General features: G+C 26.6%; 1 protein-coding gene across 5 annotated transcripts in view; it reads left to right on the top strand.

The window, feature by feature from the left end:
* The window catches only part of LOC129964032 (E3 ubiquitin-protein ligase UBR5-like), an 82,451-nt gene that overhangs the window by 13,734 nt on the left and 48,609 nt on the right, over positions 1-20,108 (top strand). For all 5 annotated transcript variants that reach the window (XM_056078729.1, XM_056078707.1, XM_056078714.1 and 2 more), the window contains 12 exons: positions 1,575-1,694; positions 2,920-3,188; positions 3,800-3,905; positions 4,788-4,933; positions 5,550-5,689; positions 5,904-6,031; positions 8,081-8,318; positions 8,786-8,940; positions 9,766-9,960; positions 10,090-10,171; positions 10,824-10,949; positions 12,529-12,619. In XM_056078729.1, coding sequence (XP_055934704.1) covers positions 1,575-1,694; positions 2,920-3,188; positions 3,800-3,905; positions 4,788-4,933; positions 5,550-5,689; positions 5,904-6,031; positions 8,081-8,318; positions 8,786-8,940; positions 9,766-9,960; positions 10,090-10,171; positions 10,824-10,949; positions 12,529-12,619 — 1,796 coding nt within the window. The remainder of the gene's footprint in view (positions 1-1,574; positions 1,695-2,919; positions 3,189-3,799; positions 3,906-4,787; positions 4,934-5,549; positions 5,690-5,903; positions 6,032-8,080; positions 8,319-8,785; positions 8,941-9,765; positions 9,961-10,089; positions 10,172-10,823; positions 10,950-12,528; positions 12,620-20,108) is intronic.

Below are 20,108 nucleotides of genomic sequence, written 5' to 3'. Positions count from 1 at the left end.
TTTTCCTTGAGAACTTTTGGATCTTACTATTAATTTAATTTAGGAATAATTTTAAAATAATCCTTAGGAACAACCTTCAAATCCTCTGAGCAGTAGTAATGGTTGCATATTCAAATTCTTTGAAATCCTGTTCTTTTACTATCTGATTTTAAATATCTTATTTACAGAAAGCAGAGGAGAAAAAAATATGTACACTTGAAAACATCTACTGAAATCTGATCAAAATCAATTCATCTTCTAATATGAAAATGAAATTGAATTTTGGCAGATATCAGAGTGGGGTATTCAAGAGTTCATTTATGGCTATTTTAGGCTTCAACAAAACCAGCAATTGATCATCAGCAAATGCAATTTTCAGCTCAATAGATTCAAGCAGAAAAAAAAAATTTCCATTCTCCAACAACTACTGACAAATCTAATGAGATTTGTTTTTCCAATTAAAAAAGTTTTAAAAAAACCTCCAAAAATCTAAAGATCTAATCATTATTAATTGTCATACATCAATTGTCTCTAAAGAAAAGAAAAAAAATTAAATACCTTTTTTTTAGTTAATTCTGCAAATTCCATTTAGAAAGAATAAAAAATTCGATTTTGTATTAAATATGTATTTTGTATTCGAGCCATGAAACTTTTTTTATAGCAGCCATTTCTCTAAATGGCCAAATTTTCTTTGGAATGGAGAGTGGCCACTATGGAGAAGTTTGTTGTATTTAAGTTCTACAAATTGTACTTTAAGAACTTCAGTTATGACTTAATAAATAAAAATATTAAATGATTAAAATTAGTTATTTAAGGCACTATTCAAATTTAAAAAATGAGTATTTAAATTAGAACTATATTGGAGTATATACTTTGAAATTAGAACTAGATTGATGTTTTAGAACTTTGCGTATAATTAGTATTTGCATATTATTGACAGTAATAATAACATATTTAGTATAATATAATTAGTATTGAATAACATTTGCATATAATTAGTATTGACAATGATAAACAAAGTGGTAATAAGTTTTTAAGTTTTAAGAAAATGAATTAGTCTGTTAGTTGGTGTACTTTTTAAAACTTTACATAAGTATTTATTGATGATATGAAATTTGAATATAAGAAGTAGATTGTTTGTTGTTAAGTAGAATATCTTTCATTACAAATGAAATACAATATCTATTCTTTTTAAGTTTTAATAATTTTGATTGTTTAGATTAAATTATTTTGAAATAAGAAATTTTTTTTTGAGAGTTAAAAATATCTTCCTTTAAACCTTATAAGCCCTGACCGCTGTTCGACAGAGGCCTGACTCAGGCACTTTGGGGTGGTTAAATATTTTTTTATAAAAGTTAAATATTTTTTTAAAAATATTTTTTATGTAAAAAGACAAATTTTTCTTAAAGATACTTGTTAATGTAATAATGTTTTGGAATAAATCATTAGTGGACATTTGTCCTTTTTGCAGAATTTGTTTTGTGTTGCAGACTTTACAGCATCAGTCTTGTCTTCAAAACATACTCTGGAAGAACTGTCAGTGTTTTATTTCTAAAATAAAACTAATGGATTGTATTTTTTTTTTTTTTTGACAGCCTGGACAGTTTAAAAATTTTGTGAAAATGGGAGCTCTATATTCTGAATTGGTTGCTGTAACTTCAACTGGTCAGCTTTATCAATGGAAATGGAGTGAGCCTGAACCATATCGGTGTGATGTAAGTTTATTTATTTTTTTAAATAATACTAAACTAAAAGGATCATTATCTTATTGTATTATTTGAAAGCATACTATTTTTAGTTTTATATATTGCTTAGCATCACCACTTTAAATTTTTTTTTTTCGGGGGGGGGGAGAAAGACCAAGAATTGTTTAGAATTAAATCATGTATTCTCTTTGTTTTTACTACATTTTTCTTTTGCTTCTAATTGTCCTTCTACCAATGTCCTTCTAAATTCTACCAATAATACATTAAATATTTAGCCCAGCTGAAATTATGTCGTTATAATATAATAGAATATAATATTTAATTAGTAACTGCTTCATTTAATTTTAGATTTTATGTATTTAACTTGGATATGAATTGATATTATATATCATAAAGCTTGTTAGTGGTTTATTTGTTTTAAGTGTTTTATTTTGAATTTTTTTCCTTGGGAAGGATAATTTTATCATGCTACTGATGAAGTATTTAGAAATTAGTGTTTTCTGGATTTCTTTCTTTCTTTTTTTTTTTTTTTTTTTTTTTTTTACTGTTTAACTTTCTCATGTATTGTTTGGTTCATCTTAAGATTACATTATGGTTGCCTAACTAGAATTTTTCCTAATGATAGCTCACAAATAGTTGCATCCTGAAAACTTTTATTTGGAACTCTCAAAAAGAAAATTTGTGATGAGATTATGTTATTGGTAGATAATTTTTTATTAATTGAAATCACATTTGTCCTAGACCAAAATTGAAGAAACTGTCAAATAGCTGTTCTCTTGTATTATATGGAAGTTTGAAATGCAGATGTTAGTGTTTAGTCTGAAGTATTAAATCTGTAAAAGAAAATAAATCATTTAATGTTGTTAAAACTAATTTAATTGGTTTTATTTTTTTTTATAATCTTATAAGTGTACAATTTTAGGGATGATATTATTGCAAATGATAAACATTTTTTAACATTGATAAGCCTTTTGCCTCAGTGTACTATTAAACTAAAAGCCATTATTGTGATACTGTACAGTCTGTAAAAGTTATTTTTTAAAGCAAAAATACTAGTGGGATTTTCTGACCTGACAACTTTCCAACGCCTCATTAGCAAAGATGAAGGACAATTTACTGAGTATCTGAGAATCTTGTCAGAATGAAAAATTAAGTTTATGCTGCCAAATTATAATTTTCTTAATGATGTTTCTATTGGAAAAAATGAGTGAAAATATTTTCTTTACTTGTGCAGACACCTGGTGTATATCATCCTAAAACTGTCAGTCTGGGTTTGAATGGCGAACAAATAACACATCTTTCTGCTTGTTCCATTCGAGCTTCTGTTGTTACTGAAAGTGGAAAATGTGCCACATGGCTGGATGAAAGCTTAGCTGCTGTCTCTTCAAAATTAGAACATTCTGCACAAGTTTTCCCTGAGTTTCAGCTAGAAAAAATAACCTCACTTTATGTTTGCTCTTTGTTTTCTTGCGTTCGTTTAGAATCGGGAGCAATATATTGGTGGTAAGTAGGAAATTTTTTTTATATAGTTTTATATGTAACAGTCAAATTACTGTTTTGATTACTTTTTTTCACTTGTGTGTAGGATAATTCTCAGAAATTAGTTACACTTTACCATTTAGTTTATATCAATTTTGAATAGTTATTGAATTTTAAGGTGCTCCAAAGTAAAAGATATTTTAATTCAAAAGTTGATGACCTGCTTTTGTATGTATTAAAAAAATTTCATGAATAAAATATTCCTAAGATTTTCAATATAATTAAATATAAAAAGAAAATCATTCACTTTATAAGTTAATTTGATTTTGCAGTTTTCATGTTAGAAAAATTATTAGGCACTTGTAAGTTTAAATATGCTTAAATAACAAATTAATGTTGCATGTATTTTTTCATTTAGTTCAAAATTAATTTTTGTTTTATATTAATTTTTAAACTCTCTTGTCTGTGGGATTGAATAAATTGATTAAAAAAAATGAAGACTTTTACTATTTTTACTTTTTTAACCTCTCAAATTTGTATAGTATTTAAAATTTTCATTTTTATACTATATATTGGCCTAGATTTGGTATTTTTAAAAAGGCTTGTTTTATGGATATTATGAAAATCTTTTTTAGGGGTGTAGCACCTTATGCTCAACGAAAACGATTGTGGGAGAAAGCACGTGCCAAATCTAAAAAGCAGTCTTCATCCTATTCGTCAGAAGTTGTTACTGGTGCTCAGGTACATATTATCTTCTTTTTATATAACAAAATATTTAGTGACAGTTACTTAAAAATTGCATTAAACTGACTGTATGTAAATGCATTATTATGTTTTAATAATTCATTAATTTGCACAATGTTTTGAAATTCAGCATTTGAAACGAAAGAATTATTCTTACACCATTAATACTGCCTTTCATGTTTACCAATATATATATATATATATATATATATATATATATATATTGCAAATTAATGAATAGGTAAAAAAAAAAAAAAAACACTATTCATTATAGTTTGAAACTAATATTTAATCCATTATAGTTTTCTTTAAAATCCTATAAAAATATAGGATTCCAATCTAGAAGATTTTTCCTCTTGTATCATGAAAAATAATTTAAAATAATTGATTCAATTGCATGTGATTTCTTATAATGATAGACTGTTTGTTCCAAGAATCTTCATAAAAATATTAATCTTTTATTAAATATTTTTATTCTATATATTTTTTTTTATATAAGCCTAACCTGTGAATGCTCACCAGCACATAGGGGGGGGGGAGTTGCATGCAATTGAACTAGGGCAGTCAAATGGAATAATTTTTTAATAAATAGTTTTATTTACCTCTTATTTACCTGATTGAGTTGAACCCTCATTTTAAAATTTCTAATTTTAAGCCAAACCTTTAAGCAAAATCTGTAAATATTATTGAAAATTATAAAATTGCATTAACAGCTGAAGAATGTTAACTTAACTACTTGAAATTGCTTTAATGTTTTTATATTAAACTATTTAATTGGAATGATTACATTGAGCTAAATTATTTTTGAGATAAATTTAACTTGTATTGAGTAAAACCAGTAATTTTTTTTGGGGGAAAAAACCCTCTTTTCTCCTATAGGTCGTAATGCGAAACAGTCCAATGTATCATTCTGGAGCATTAGCGTTCACCAATGCTGGTAATGTTCCCAGAGTGGGACAGCTCATGTCTGCTGCTTGGAATCTAACAGATACTTGCCATTTTAAAATTTTACCACCTGGTTCAAAGTATGTTATTTTGCTCTATAATTATTGTAACCACAATTGGATGAATATATATTATATATACACATACAAGGAGAGTTTTAATTAATTTTAAATAGAAATAATGTACAAGTTTTGGGTAGTTTTAGATACTTTATTTTTTTGGAAAGAGAATTTGTTGCATAATGTCTTCAGAATAAAACTTATAGGAGTAATAAAATATTGCAGCTTGTCAGGGAAGTGGAGGGGGGGGGGGGAATCATTTTGAATACAGGCAAACTTTTGAATTTCTTTCTCAAACCTTTCATTATTGTTCTAGAAAGCCTTTTTTAAATATTGAAGACCTTATTTGCTGGAACAGTATACCTCTTTCAAGATATAAATTTAGTGTTTTCGTAATAAAAAGATGATTTTCAATTTGAATATAATGATTTTAAAGGGTACATTGAAAAATTTTGTGAGCGATATTAAACATTTTTTTTTTTGTCTTCCGCTTTGCACATTTTTTTTGTAACATCTAATGAAATTCTGAAAAGTTATTTCTATTCATATTTTTATTTAATATAAAAAACCTTAATATGCACACATTTATAAAGCTTGCGTTCAATTTTGGATTAATAAAAGTTTTGTTGATACTTAGCCTAAGTGAGAAAAAAATTGAGAAAGAAGCTAAAGACATTGTGAAAATAGAAAATAAACCAGTTTGTCAAGAAATGCCTCCACCTCCATCACCTGCTTCATCAACTTGCAGTGAACCTGCTTCCAGTCCTTTACCACCGAGTAAGAGATATGCTTATTTTAATACTCCTGATCCTGCTCCTTAATACCCCTCTTGCAGATATATTATTTCTTAATTATCAAAGTATTCTTTTATTTTTTTGTTTGATGTAAAAAAAAAAAATTACTAATTATGATATTTAAGAAAGGATTGCTACTAAGTAAATGCTTATTTCAAATTATAAATTTGTATTTGAGTGCAGAGTGTTATTTTCAGAACGCAAACATAGATCCAGTTTGCAAGCAAGAGAAGATGGAGATCGTAAGGAAGAGGAAGCATGGGCTTTGAAAGATGTTATTTTTGTTGAGGATGTTAAAAATGCTCCTGTTGGAAAAGTTGTTAAGGTAAGAATTGTTTGCTTGTGATGTTTCTTCATGAACTGTAATATAATCATCAATAATCTAAATCCTTGAACATTGTTGAAGCAGAGGTAATTATTCTGTTGCAATGAAGTAAAAATACCTCTTGTGAACATTTTGAAAGACTTTTCTTTTTATCTGTATGAAGATGCTTTAATTGTTGAAAATCCAATTTGATTATTTTAATGAGACTATAGTGGGATATGAATTAAGTAATAACCATTTTGTTTTCATCGGAATACATTTTTATGATGCCATATTTATTAATCTATATGTTTGAACTTAATAACAATTTTTGAGAAATTTTACATCTATAGAAAACTGAAGTAATTAAAAAAAATGTTGGTCACTATATTATATACTCTATAAAAGAATGCACATTTTGATTGTATGTATTAAGGACTTTAGGTTTTCAATAATTTTTTAAGGCTTGTAAAATAATTAATAAAAATATAAAGAAGTTATGATTTAAAAAAATGATTTTTATCTTATGATAGATAGTATTAAAAGAATGGCAATTATGTATGGTAAGATTAATAAATAATTCAGCATCATTTGAGAATATATGATTCATTTTTTTGAATGCCTGTTATGTATTTTCTTTATAATTCAGTCACAGTGAACAAGTTATTTTGAAACATTAACTGTTGTAATTGAATTTGTAAAAGATTGCTCTATTTTCTACATAATCAACAAAAACTATGGTAGCATAATAAGAAATAGCTTTGTCTTTCTATTTATCTAAAAGGAATATAAATACTTTTTCAAGTATGTTAAAATGAGTGAATATTATTTCTACCGTAACCTGTCTAAACCTGAATAATAATAAATGTTCAAAATAAACTTAAACTGGGTTCCCACAGTCCTTGAAAAATAGAGGAAATTTATACATCCATTACTTTTTGAAACATAAGAGAAAATGTTTGTTCTTGATTCTTTATGGAGTGCATGAAAATTTTTCAAAAAATAGATGAAATGCATATCCATTACCTAAAAAGGTAAAGAAGAGAAAGGTAGTTAATATATCTGTTTTGACTAAAGATTTTCTCAGACTAGAAAAATAAATATATTGATTTGAGAATGCTGTCAATTACTAATCTTTTCTCTCTGTTCAGTTGGGGATAAGAGAGGGAGAGCTAGAAGAATTGTCACTGCAGCTGCCTAGGAATCTGACAAACCAAACAACTAGAGATAATATTATTATGCCATTTGTATCTTCATGGTGACAACTTTTTTTTGCGACAACTTTTTGAATGTTGCAGCATACAATTTAGAATTTGTGGAGTTTAAATTATCCCAGAATCGAATTGATAAATTTATTTTATCAAAATATAAAAAATCTTGCCAGAGATTTTTTGAGGTGATTAAGACACTGATGATTCTATTCAAAATCTAGACCACTGTTAAAAAATAAGTTTTGTTTTCAATGTACAACACTGCTTCCTTTCATTCTATCAGTCATTGATCAAAAGTAAGACTAAAAATTTTTATGGGATTAATACTTTTTTAAAATGAATTTTATTTCAATTAAATTGTGAACATGTTTATAAAGTGAGCATCCTCTTGTAGTTTATGTAAAATTAGCATCTGCTGGTAGCCCTGTGGTGGTTAACAGTAAAAGTGTTTGCACTGTCATCTTGATATCCTCTCTGAATCTTCCCATCTGCTATGTATATCGTATATTTTTGGTTTATTAACTGTAAATTGAGCATGAGTTTCCTCAGTGTTCTTTAAGTATCTAAATATAGTAAGCAAGAAAGTAGTCGCACTTTTGAATGTTAATATGGAAAAATTTGATTTAAATGTCTCATTAGCATGTTCATATCTTAAATACATAATTTGATAGTCTAAAAAAGGTCTTTGCGTTATTTTCTTCAATAAGAGAGGGAACCCTTTAAGCTACTACATAAGGGGGGGGGGACTTCTGGAATATTTTTTTTAAAGAAATGTATATAAAGTATAATGAATACTCTATATACATTTACATACAAATATCTGAAAGTGAAATTACTAATTATGATTCAACATTTTCAGGTCGATGGAGTTTATGCTGCTGTTAGTTTTAGTAATTCAAATGGTACTCATCAGTTTGGTACTTCAAATGAAGATCTTAGCACCTTGCTTCAAGAGTGCAGGCTAATGAGGAAAGATGAACTCCTTGTTGTGAAGAGTGGCAATACGCCTAGAGTACCCGATTGTTTTCAGCGAACTCCACGCAAAGTTAATATTCCTGATACAAGCTCAATTTTAACCATGGCTGTAGATGGCCAAGGTAATATTTTTTACATACAAAAATTTTGGGATTGGGAGGTTCATTTTGTTCAATTTTTACCTCTTAACTCTTATCACTACTTTAATAAACTGATGTATAAAAGGAAAGCAAGATAGATATGGGAGGGGGACCCAAACCTTTCATATTATTAGCACACCTGTAGATAATCTTCTTATTTATTTTATTGCTTCATTTTCAGAGTTGCATATTTTTTGACAATTCATTATCCCCTTTTTTTTAATACCAGACAGTGATACTTAATTTAGTATTTAGTCGTAATTTAGGCTACATTTTCAATTTTTGTAATTATGTTATTGAGTTGTAATTGTGGGAAATACTTTAAATTTTCTAAGGAAACTTTATCAAGTTTTAGATACTAATTTTCATTATTTCCTGTTTATTTACCTTCAGAATAATTAAGCTTTCAACTCTTAATTGTCTTGTACTTAATAATTCATTTTTGATAGGTATTCATGCGATTGTTAAAAATGGTGATCGATTAAGCTATGTTTTCTACAATATTTCAACTGGCAAAGCAACGCAAGATAGCCCATTTCCTACAGATACACAGTCATTCCTAGGCCAAGATACTAGACTTATATCTTTCAGTATAAGTGGTGAAGTAAGTGCATTTTTTTATTTTTATGAATTCTATGCATTTTATTAAGCAAAGATAGTAGTTGAATCTTCCTTATTAAGCGCATCTTATCGTCAAGTTCTTGTGATACAAAACATTAAGTGATGCAATTTTTTTCTTGTGATCAATGATGAGGCATTCCATCCTGAAAAAATAATATAAATTTATTATAATATAATTTAATATTTATTATGATGGCCAGGAAACCAAGAATGGTCAGGAAATTCCAAGAGATTGGGGAAAATCTGGGAAAAGTTGGGGAAATTTATTCTAAAACTGGAATTCTTTATTTTGATAATTAAAATTGTAGTTGGCAATTAGTTGGTCCTTTTGTTTTTATAAGTAGAGTGGAACATTGCTGGCAACCATTGTCAATCAGTCTTTTACTGAAGTAAAAAAATGGAAATCATTGGCCTTTCCATGTACATGTCTGGCAGTGGGATATTTACGTGTTTGAGGAACTGGAATTTTCTTTTGTCTAGAATTATCTGTGGTCATAATATAAATTAAATATTCTGCCTATGTGCAGAGGATTTTTTGCAATGTTTGAGCTAAAAATTATGCAATTTTGCTATCGCTGAATAATTTCTTTTATTTTGATGCAATAACACATCCTCTTAGTTTAAAAGTGCATACTTTTATTGCCGATATTTTCTTTTAGTCATTTTTTTTATTTTTCATTGTAAATGATAATTTTTCTGTTACTAGTATTATTATTCAGTCTTGCAGCTGAAGTCAAATATCAATTTTTTTGTTATTGTTTTTTTTTGTTTGTTTCTATCTCATTTATTGTTATTTTATTTTCGACAGAATGAAACTGTTGCTGTTCTCCTCGATGGAAATAGTGCAATTTATCCTCTTTCTAAAGATTGCACGGATAATATAAGGGATCCAGTATGGCTTGATCTTCCACCTGCTCGGGCCATAGGACTTGGCGTCCATTCATTGAAAGATGTTACTGCAAGTCAAAAGAATCAAGTAGCTATTGTTGTGCTTGCTTTAGAGGTAAGATATTGAAAATGTAAACTTTTCTAGAAGAGTGATTTTGTGTATTAAGTTTATTTTTTGCTTTGGAATTATTCTTGTTTGATCATGAATAGATTTTTAAGAATGTAATCCTTTTATCTTTTATAGCATCAAACTTTATTGCCTCCTATTCTAAAATGTGAACAAGAGACTGTAAGACAAACACTGACTTCATTGGAAAGAGATTCAGGTATAAAGTTTTAGAATGAAAATAAAGATGTGCTTGGGCATAAAAACAAAATGCTTTTGTTTGTATCTTAATTGAAATTTGAATAATGCTATTTGTAAATGAATGTTGAAACATGAATTTTAGAAATATTAACACAGAAAATGCCCTTGTATTTGTTCCTTATGAAAGAATCCATTTTCTGCATGAACTAGTCTAAAAATTTTTTTAAAATAACTTTTTAGAAAATAATAAAGTTACTTGATTTTATTAGTCATAAGTATAGAATATACATGTAGAAAAAATTTAAAAGAAATATTTCAAACTGAAATCATGCTTTCTTGATTTATAAAATATTTTTAATTTAAAACTTTTATTATTGAATGCTTTTAAAATTATTTCTAATTTTTATGATATGCAGACTAGGAAATTTCATTTGGAATTTTAATATAAAATAAAATATGTAAGATCTTTATTGAAGATATTTTTCAATATTTTATTTATATTTGATTAGTATATGTTCATATTGATTTAAATTTGAAACTATGATGAATCTCAATCTTTGTATAAATTGAATTTGATTTTTTGCAAGCATATATTTTTTAAGTGATAACCTTAATTTTTTTTTTAATGCTTAAAAAAAAAACTTGCGCCAACAGTTCTGTTTTATTTTTAGGGACACCATTTGGTCAGAATACTCTGCAAAGTGTTTTAAATGAACGCTGTGATGGTAACAGAAATATATTTCATGCTGCCGTTACAACGTGCTTCCCATCTTCAAACAAGGATTCTGATATGGCAGGTAAGACTTTAAATCATAAGCATATATTGTTATTAATCTTGATTTAATTTATATATCTAAATTCAAGCAGAGCCAGTAGCGTGTCCAAGATATGCTGTCATGAACTTTTAGTTTTCTAAAATATGCAAGTGAGGCATATTTACATAAAGTAATGGGTTTCGCTTCATATTCATTGTCCTATATACATTTAAATTCGTCTTGGACTATGTACTTTTTAAATTGTCTCAGAGAAAATTGTATGCTATGGATTTCTTACTTTTATAAATTCAAGACAAATGTAAAAGTCTGTTGGGCTGCAGTTTTGATAATTTTTTTACTTTTATGTCCAGTATTTAATTCTTAGTTTTTGCATGTTTTTACTTTGCTTATTGTTTAATTTCGCATTTTTATATTTCCTCTTTCCTTGTCTATTATAAATCACTTCCATAATAATGTCTCATATCATTAAACAATTTATTTCAAAATAATCCTGAATTTTTTTTAAACAAAAATTTGTACTTCATCAATTTTAAGTTTATAAACTGTATCATAAATCAAGAATTAATAAAAATCGAAAGATAATACTTCCAATCTTGAACATTGACAGATAAATTTAAAACAACTATTTGATATGCATATGAAATATATTCACTGTTTTGCTTTACATCATTAATGTCTTTGAAGCACATATGCTGTATTTATTGCTACATTATTTATTGACACATTAAACATTTTAATATAATCAAATGCTGTTTTTCTGAGGTTTTAAATTTTGGGTCTTGATTTAAAAGACAGGTCTCCCTCCTTCGCATTACAGCAATTTTCTACATGCTATTCATTTTGTCATTTTGACAACTATATGACATATTAAGTGTTAATAAAAGTATTTTAGATGATAATCAGAAATAGGAAAAGATTTTTGTTCGATGAATTCTCACATTTAAAATGCTTTCATAACAACTTACTGGTAAAGTTCTGTTGAGTGAAACTATAATAGAATTTTTCTTTGTTTAATATTTGTTAAATATATGAAATCTACTTATAATGCTAAGATCAGTAGGCATGCACTGGATTTTATACTTATAACATTATGACTTGTACAAAATAGCATTCAATCTTTTAATAAATCACGAGAGGTCTATGTCCCCTCATATTGAATGTATAAAAGTTTGTTATATCACAATTCATAAGTATAAAATCTCAGCTGATTATTTTTTTAGAATTCTACTTTATATTGCAATTTATATATGCATTACTGTATTCTTTATAACTGCCTGTTATATAAATTTCATTTGTGTGTAATTATTCAATTTTTACTTTAAATTATTTCTCTATTTTGTATGTAAATTACATTTGCAATTCGGAACATGCTTTTTTTGTAGGCAGTGTCCAGATGTTGTGATATTTCTTTTTTTAGATATACACTCTAGGGTTAGTGTACTTAATGATTTTCTGTAAAAGACTAGAGATGGTGTTTAAATATTTATCATAGGTGGAGAGGATTAATTAAAAAAAAATTTACGAGGTGTTTCACAATGAACATTTTTGGGGAAGACTAAAATTTAATTAAATTAATTTATTTACAATTGTTTTTTTTAAGGTGAAACAAGTGGAAATGGCAGCCTAGAATCTTTAGATTTGTTAAGTGGTGCAGTGGCATCTAATGGTAGTAATCATCCATCATCTCGCAGGTGTGTATTTATGAATAATTTAAAAAATATTGATATGGTAATTTTCTTTTTGTCTTTGAAAATACCTTTTCTTTGTAATTCCGTTTAGTGAAGAAATTAAAAATTGGAATGGGGTAGGGGTGGCTTGGATTTCAAAAATATAGATTTAATTATAATGTTTGTCAGTATTGGATACAGTGGATACTTGGGCCTGGGTCTTATTTTGAAGAAAACATAATTTTTGTACTGTTCTTCAAAATAAGTACAGTATTTGTTTGCATTCACCAACAAAAGGAGGAACAATTTTACTATGTCATTAAAGAAGCTTTAATTTGATGCAACAAAAATGAATTATTCTTATAAATTTGTATTTTAAACAAAGATTTTTTGATTTCTAATTGTGACAATTAAATTTTTGATTTGGAAATAAAGAAATGGTTGCAAGTGTTAGTTAAAATACTCTTTGTAAGCAATTTTCTGTAATCTAGTATAATAGAATGTATAACATCGTGGAAAGTGTGTAAAAAGTGTTTAAATTTTAAAATCATTAAGCACATTAAAAGGGGCAAGGTAAATCCAGAAAAAATCAACTTATATTAACACTTATTGACCCTTCTTTCTGCTTCCTCTTTCTTCAGCAATAGGTACCATCATATATTAAAATACTGGAATGGTTATCTCGAAGGACAATTTGAAATATGGACTGTGTTAAACTTGTTCTTAACTCAAAAAAACATTTGAACTTTTTAAATTTTTAGTGTTTTAGATAGTGACGAGTTTATTTTAGATATTCTTACTTTGTGTATGTTTCACCCTTTTTGGGTTTTTAAAAATAAATAAATTAAAAAAAAAATGCTGAGTTGGTTTGCTGAATAGATAATATGTATAAGGCAAACTGTATTTAGCACACTAAAGAGACAGATAAATCGAGTAATGGAAGAACAATTCTAAAAACATACATGAAAGGTATGTATAACCCTCAACTCCTTTTGTTCTTGTTACATTGAAGCGTTTTTAGTATGTTAGACATTCAGTCATCATTCTTATTGATGTTTGGTTTTGGAACAACCTTTTAAAAGTGTCTTACTATACTATGTTGAGTTGTGACTTATACATAATTTAATCGTTTGTGTAAAATTCAGTGTAATGAAACTTGAGTTGCTGAAAACTTGAAGCTATAAGTTTTCAGTGCTCGTGATTTTTTTAGTGGTGTACTGATTAATCCTTCCTCTTGGAATTTATTATATTTTGGACTAGTTTTGCCAAATTTTAGTTGCTAAAATTTTTTTGGGTAGATTTAGTATTTAAAATTTAGAAAGGAGGGGGGACGTTTTGCAGAGCTTTAATTCTCAAGGTTTCAGATACTACCATTTTTTTTTAATGGTTTATGCTTTTTCTCTTTTAGGTAGATTCCTAATAGGAATACCTATTCCAATGGTTCTCATGCCACAACTTTGGAAAAATTTCTACAGATCTTCATTGATCATGCTCTCTAGAACTCAAAAACCCTCAATTCAAAAGTTTATATATATATGTATATGCATATATCATTTTGCCCATGTTATGTTATTAGCTTAATAACTAGAAGAATTTTTATTGGATCTTAACCAATCTGGGATATATTGTAAGGAAAATAAAAACTTCAGATGAATTCATAGATGGGCCATTTAGTTCAAAAGGGGTGGAAATTTTGGTGGGTTGAAATGTTCATTTCCCCATGACTTCTTTATAATTGAAGCTAGAAAAATAAATCAAATTTGGCAGATTAGTTTCTTTTAAGTTGAGCAACTTAAGTACTAAAAGTTTTTTGATAGCTGCTGGATTAGAAGTTATGGGCCAAAAAGTGATTTTCAACCCTTAATTTCAAGTGTTTTTAATTTGATGCATTTAAATGTATGACTGCCACATTTAAATAAATGAAACCTATGCTTTCTTAATTTCCTTACTTTGAATTTGTTTAATCTAGTGTAAAATTTGTTAGCTGAAAGGAAACTGATTAAATAAAATTAAAGGAGCAGAAATATTTATTTAGCAACATTATGTGAAAATGATCAACTTAGGAAAAATTCTAGAAGCTGTACATGTTTTAATTCTTTTGAAATGTATTTTATTATAATCTTAGAAAGAGTGTGATCATGTATGTTTTGTCTTTATTTCATTTTTCAAAATGGATCAAATTATTTTCTTAAGTATTTTTTTCATGACAATATACACAAAAGCAAAGAATTATTCACTCACTTGCACATCACAAAATATTCTTAACCATGGAGACAAAACATTAGAAAATTGGCAGGTGTTTGTTTCTTCAGTAGTAGATTTCTTCACATATGATTAAATATTAACAAAAATATTTAATATTTTGCCAATCAAAGCAAATGCACATCATGAATTGATTTTTATGATCATCATCCAATTTATTAAACAGATTTCTCTTACCTTACCAAGTCATGAAATAGGCTGTTACTCGGATTTTGAATTGTATTTTGTTATGTTTATTACATTAAAAATTTCCTGTATGACTTTGTATCTTTTGTGCAATAAACAAATTTTATTATTTAAATGCATTTTTTTAAATGAATCTCATCTATCCAGAACTTTTGTTAATTGAGCTACTTTGAGTATACTGCATTAGAAAGAGACAGCTGCGATACCCTTAAGATATATTTAAAAAGATAAGATTTATTAAGATTTTTGTGATACATTTAAAAAGTTAAACATTCCCTTTCATTCCAAATAATAGCTATAACTGACTTATTCAAAATGTATAACAGATAATATCTTAATTCTAATATTAACCTTTAAATTTTGGAACCAAACTTTGTAAAATTTCTTTAAATGCAGGCTTTGAATGAGATAACTTTGGAAGATGCATTTTCCTTTCTTTAACTGCATTGAAAATGGCCTCTTTGATTTCGACCACCTGCATTGTTAATGGGTTATCTCTTGCATTCTGTAGTAAACAGCTTTTGCAGTTTTTGTCTTTTCTAAACCATTGAAACCATGTATCGCAATTTTTTCATTTCTCTCCCTCCCATCCCCTAAAATGTTAATTCATTTATTTTGTAGAGATGCTGTTAAATATTATGACTCTGAATAAATTGTATGAAATTTTCTGCTATATAGTTATTTGGCATATTAAACAACTTGCCTATTTATATTTATTATCTATCTAAATAATAATAATAAATAATAATAATAAAAGACTTGCACTGCAATTTTTTTTAAATGTGAAAATTAATTGAAATTTGAAAAATTTTTAAAGGATTGCTTAAACTACGAATTTAGTTCTCTTAAAGTTTGGACATTGCAATTTGACCATTTTATATATTTGAAGCAAATCAATTTTTTTGTGAACTTAGTAGTGATTTATTTATAATATTTTAAGAGTTCTTCAGAATATTTTAAGTCTGTTTCAAGATTTCGGTCTTCACTTCTTCTATTCCATAAAGTAAAAGCACAGGTAAATTTTTGAATATAAATATACTGCAAATACATTGGGTGCAAAATCGATTATATTTCTTAACATTCTTCAAAAATTTTGAAATATAAATAAATAGTAGTGTTTCTTGCGATGTTGTTAATGATTAGAATTTCGATTATTCATTACATATATTCTATTTTTGAGAAATATGTTAGGAGTTTTGAATATAAACAGTAGTTGAATTATAATTCCTTTTTTTTCTTCTATTTCTATTTTTTATTTTTTATATATTTTATTATTTATATATTTTTTATTACTTATATATTTTTTTATTATATATTTCTTGTTTTGTATATAATCGGTAGCTGAATTTTTACATTTTTTTTCCTTTTATATTTTTATTTTTTATATATTTTTTATTTATATATTTCTTAGTATTTTTTTTATAAAACTTTGAATTATATTTCATAAATCTTATAATTAACAAAGTAAAATTGGGTATGATTTACCTATAATTGTTGGTGTTAATTATCATTTCTGCATTAAATCATATTTATAAGTTGGTATAGTTGGTAATTTGTTTTATTTCTAAAAATATCTTCATATAGCTCTTCTCTGTATAGATTCTATATAAATATAATGTGTTCATTATTGAAGTTTAATATTATTTATATGGGAAAATTGAGATTGCAAAATTGATGTATGGATATAAAAGCAATTCAGTTCGATCAAGTATAACTCCTAAATGAAATTAAACTTAACCCATTCGGTACATCATAAGACTATTGGGGGGGGGGGAAGCTTCCAAAACATAGAGCTTTTTAGTGACAATGGTGATTCTACTGGCCGAAATCTCCTGACCATATAGGGTAAAACATAATATGGAATGAATTTTATGGCTCGATGAGATTACTGCTGGAATGCTTGCTTGGGAGAAGGAAATTCTTACTTGTTACTACTACAACAGTTGTGCTGGCCAATAAGTAATGATACATAAAATTCTGGCTCTACAGTTGTACTGTTAGTAAAGAAAAGGTTAATTCTGAAAAGCAGAGAAAATTTTTTTTCCCAATATAATTGAAAAATTTAAGGACAATTTCTTGAAATATATTTAAAATGCAAACAAATCATTAGTTCTTGCCAGCTAATGAGATCTTTTAGCATTTATTTGAAATCTTTTTCTATAATATATTTTAAACTTCAATTTTTTTTTTGCTATTGTTACCTTGCATTAAAGAAAATTATGTAGTTTGTCTTTTATTTTGATAAATGCTGCAACATACAGACTCTATATAAATATAGAGTCTTAATCTTTGAAGTTAGGAACTTGTAATTTATCAGGAAGCTGCTTCTTGAGTATTATTCTTCCAAGAATGGATTTTGCAAAATTTTTATTAAAAAATAAATAATTTTAATGCATTTGTCATAAGATCAAAATATACTCTAAAATTCTTCTTTTGCCAAAAGAAAATAGGTTTTTAATGATTAGAATTTTGTTTGAATGAATGCATTTTTTTTTTTAAAGTTTCAATTATTTAAAAAATATTTTGGATAGAATTAGTAACAATGATTTTCACTACAGAAACAAAACTGATTACAATTGATTTTTTATTGAAATTCAAAACAAAATATGTGGCAAATTATTAATTATTTGCAAAATATGTGGCAAATTATTATTATAATTAATTCATGTGGTTTTTTACCCTTAATGACATAGTTAAAAAATGCTTTCTTTGCTCTTTCTATATCAAAACTGTTCAGATTATTTCCTTGAGAAACAGATTCTTCACTTGATGAGTGTTACATTTTGTGGCAATGATATAATGTCTTAAATTATAAATGTGCATTTATAATTTAAGACATTATATTAATTTTTTTGCATTATCACTTTGTATCTAACTACAGAACTGTTTCTTTTTGAAATCGGGCATTTGTTTTCATTAGTTATTGAAACCAGGAATTGTTAAATCATTTTAATTTTTTAATAAAATATATAACACATTTTTATGAATTTTATTTTTGCATGTAAGTTAATAAGTAGACTTATTATTTTTGAAAGTATTAAACATTGGAAAAAGCTTTTTACTTTTAAGTTTCAGAAGTAATAGGCATTTTCTTTGAATGCCTTTAAATGCTGTTGTACTTCTAAAAAAAGTTATAAGTAATAGGCATTTTCTTTGAATGCCTTTAAATGCTGTTGTACTTCTAAAAAAAAGTTATTTGAAAAAGATTGAATTAATTAGAATTCAATAAGTGAATAGTTTTTTATGTTGTTCATTTTGGGAAAATTTTTATCAGATCTTATGATTGATGCCATTTAAGAATATTTTAGTTCTTAGTTTTTTAGATTGCACATTGACATTTCCATATCTCTGGTTATGGCGAATAAGAACTAGTAAAAATTTACACATTTTATTCTAACTGGTATATTCTTATTTGCCTCTGCATATATAAAAGTTAAATTCAACTTATTTACTTTTACAGAATTTTCCTGTCATGATATCTTTGCATTTAAAGTTTGATAGGAAGTTCATTTTGGATGAAGGACTGAGAAATGGATTTTTAAAGTTTTTTTCCCTCAAAATTTTAAAATATTACTCCATTATTGGAACTTCTGACAAAAACCTTTCAAGTTCTAGAATAAATCTCTAATAGAATAGCTCTAACATTTCAGTTTGGCAATGATTAGGGTTTGAAATATAATAAACAGTATTGCTAAAAAATATACACTAAGCTTTATATACTTAAATTTAACTATTGCCATATAAATATTCTTTAAGACAGAGAGCTAATTTTAGAAATCAGCGATTCTTGAGTTTAGATTATAAATTATAATTATGGAATCAAAGGCATTCATTCCTTGATACTTTCAGATTTCCAATTTCAATAGCCTTATAATCGTCAGTTATGACCATTTACAAGAACCGGGAATAGAATTTAAATTTGATTGACATGGATTTAAAAGAGGAGTGTTTGCCTTTGGACAGTAAATTTTCAATTTTCTATGGGCACCTTAGATCACTTAATGGGAAATCACTTAGCCAGATGGGAAAACAACTATATTGAAAAGCTTTTAAACACTCATTAAGTTATACTCATTAAGATATTCTTTTAATTTTACACACATAAACATGTAAATAGCAACAAAGATCTCCCCATCCTTTATTTTCATTACTGCGTTTGATTTTGCTAGTGAATCTTGGGCAAAATGCTAGTGTGTGTGTATATGTATATATAATATGTAATATAACATGATCCAACAAATAAATTGATTATCGATTTATTTTCATTTTGTTTCAGCAATTCTCTGATTGCTACTGGAATTACTTTATTTGATAATTGACAGCTGACAGTCAAGATTAAATTTCTTGATTGCTTGAATATGAAACTTATGCAGTATTGATTTTTTTTTTTTAAACTGTAAAATCTTTTACTAAAAAGCTTTGCAAAACGTTTGTATTGTGAACTTTTGAGTTTTATTGCTTTAAATTGATTTTTAGATCTTTAATCTTTTAAGTAAATAACTTTTCAATTCTGCTCCATTTGAAAATATAAGTGGTTTAATCTAGGTGTAAACAATCTTCTCTTAACATTTTAAGATTAAAAAAATTAGGAAGATGCTAAAAAGAACCTAAGAATTAGTTATTACTTAAAAAATTTGATACTTTAAAAAAAGAGAATTAGATTTATAACATGTAATAAATGTAATAAAATTAAAAGAAATATGTATATTTAAAACTAAAGGCATTCTTTTTTTTTCAATAAAAGTTGCATTGTTAAAAAAAAAAGGAAAAATGTTCTATGCTTAGGAAATATGTGGGTCTACATATTTGCATTTCTGTACAAAGCTGCTTAATTTTTGCAACAATTTATACTTGTACATCCTGTGTAACAAAAACTTTAAATATCATGTAACATCAAACATATATTAAGCATCAAATAATGAATAATTGTAATTATTTTTAGTTGTGTTCAAAGTTTTGAATTAAAGAAAAAGATTCATACCATTAAGTTATTTTTCAGATAACTGGAATGCTGAAGCATGTATGCTGTTAATTAATGATAAATTGTTACATTTATATGTGCAAT

This window comes from Argiope bruennichi, chromosome 1 (genome assembly GCF_947563725.1).
Source record: "Argiope bruennichi chromosome 1, qqArgBrue1.1, whole genome shotgun sequence".
Classification (NCBI taxonomy): Eukaryota; Metazoa; Arthropoda; class Arachnida; order Araneae; family Araneidae; genus Argiope; species Argiope bruennichi.
Note: the sequence above shows the minus strand (reverse complement) of the source record. Positions and strands in the feature narration are given on the sequence as shown.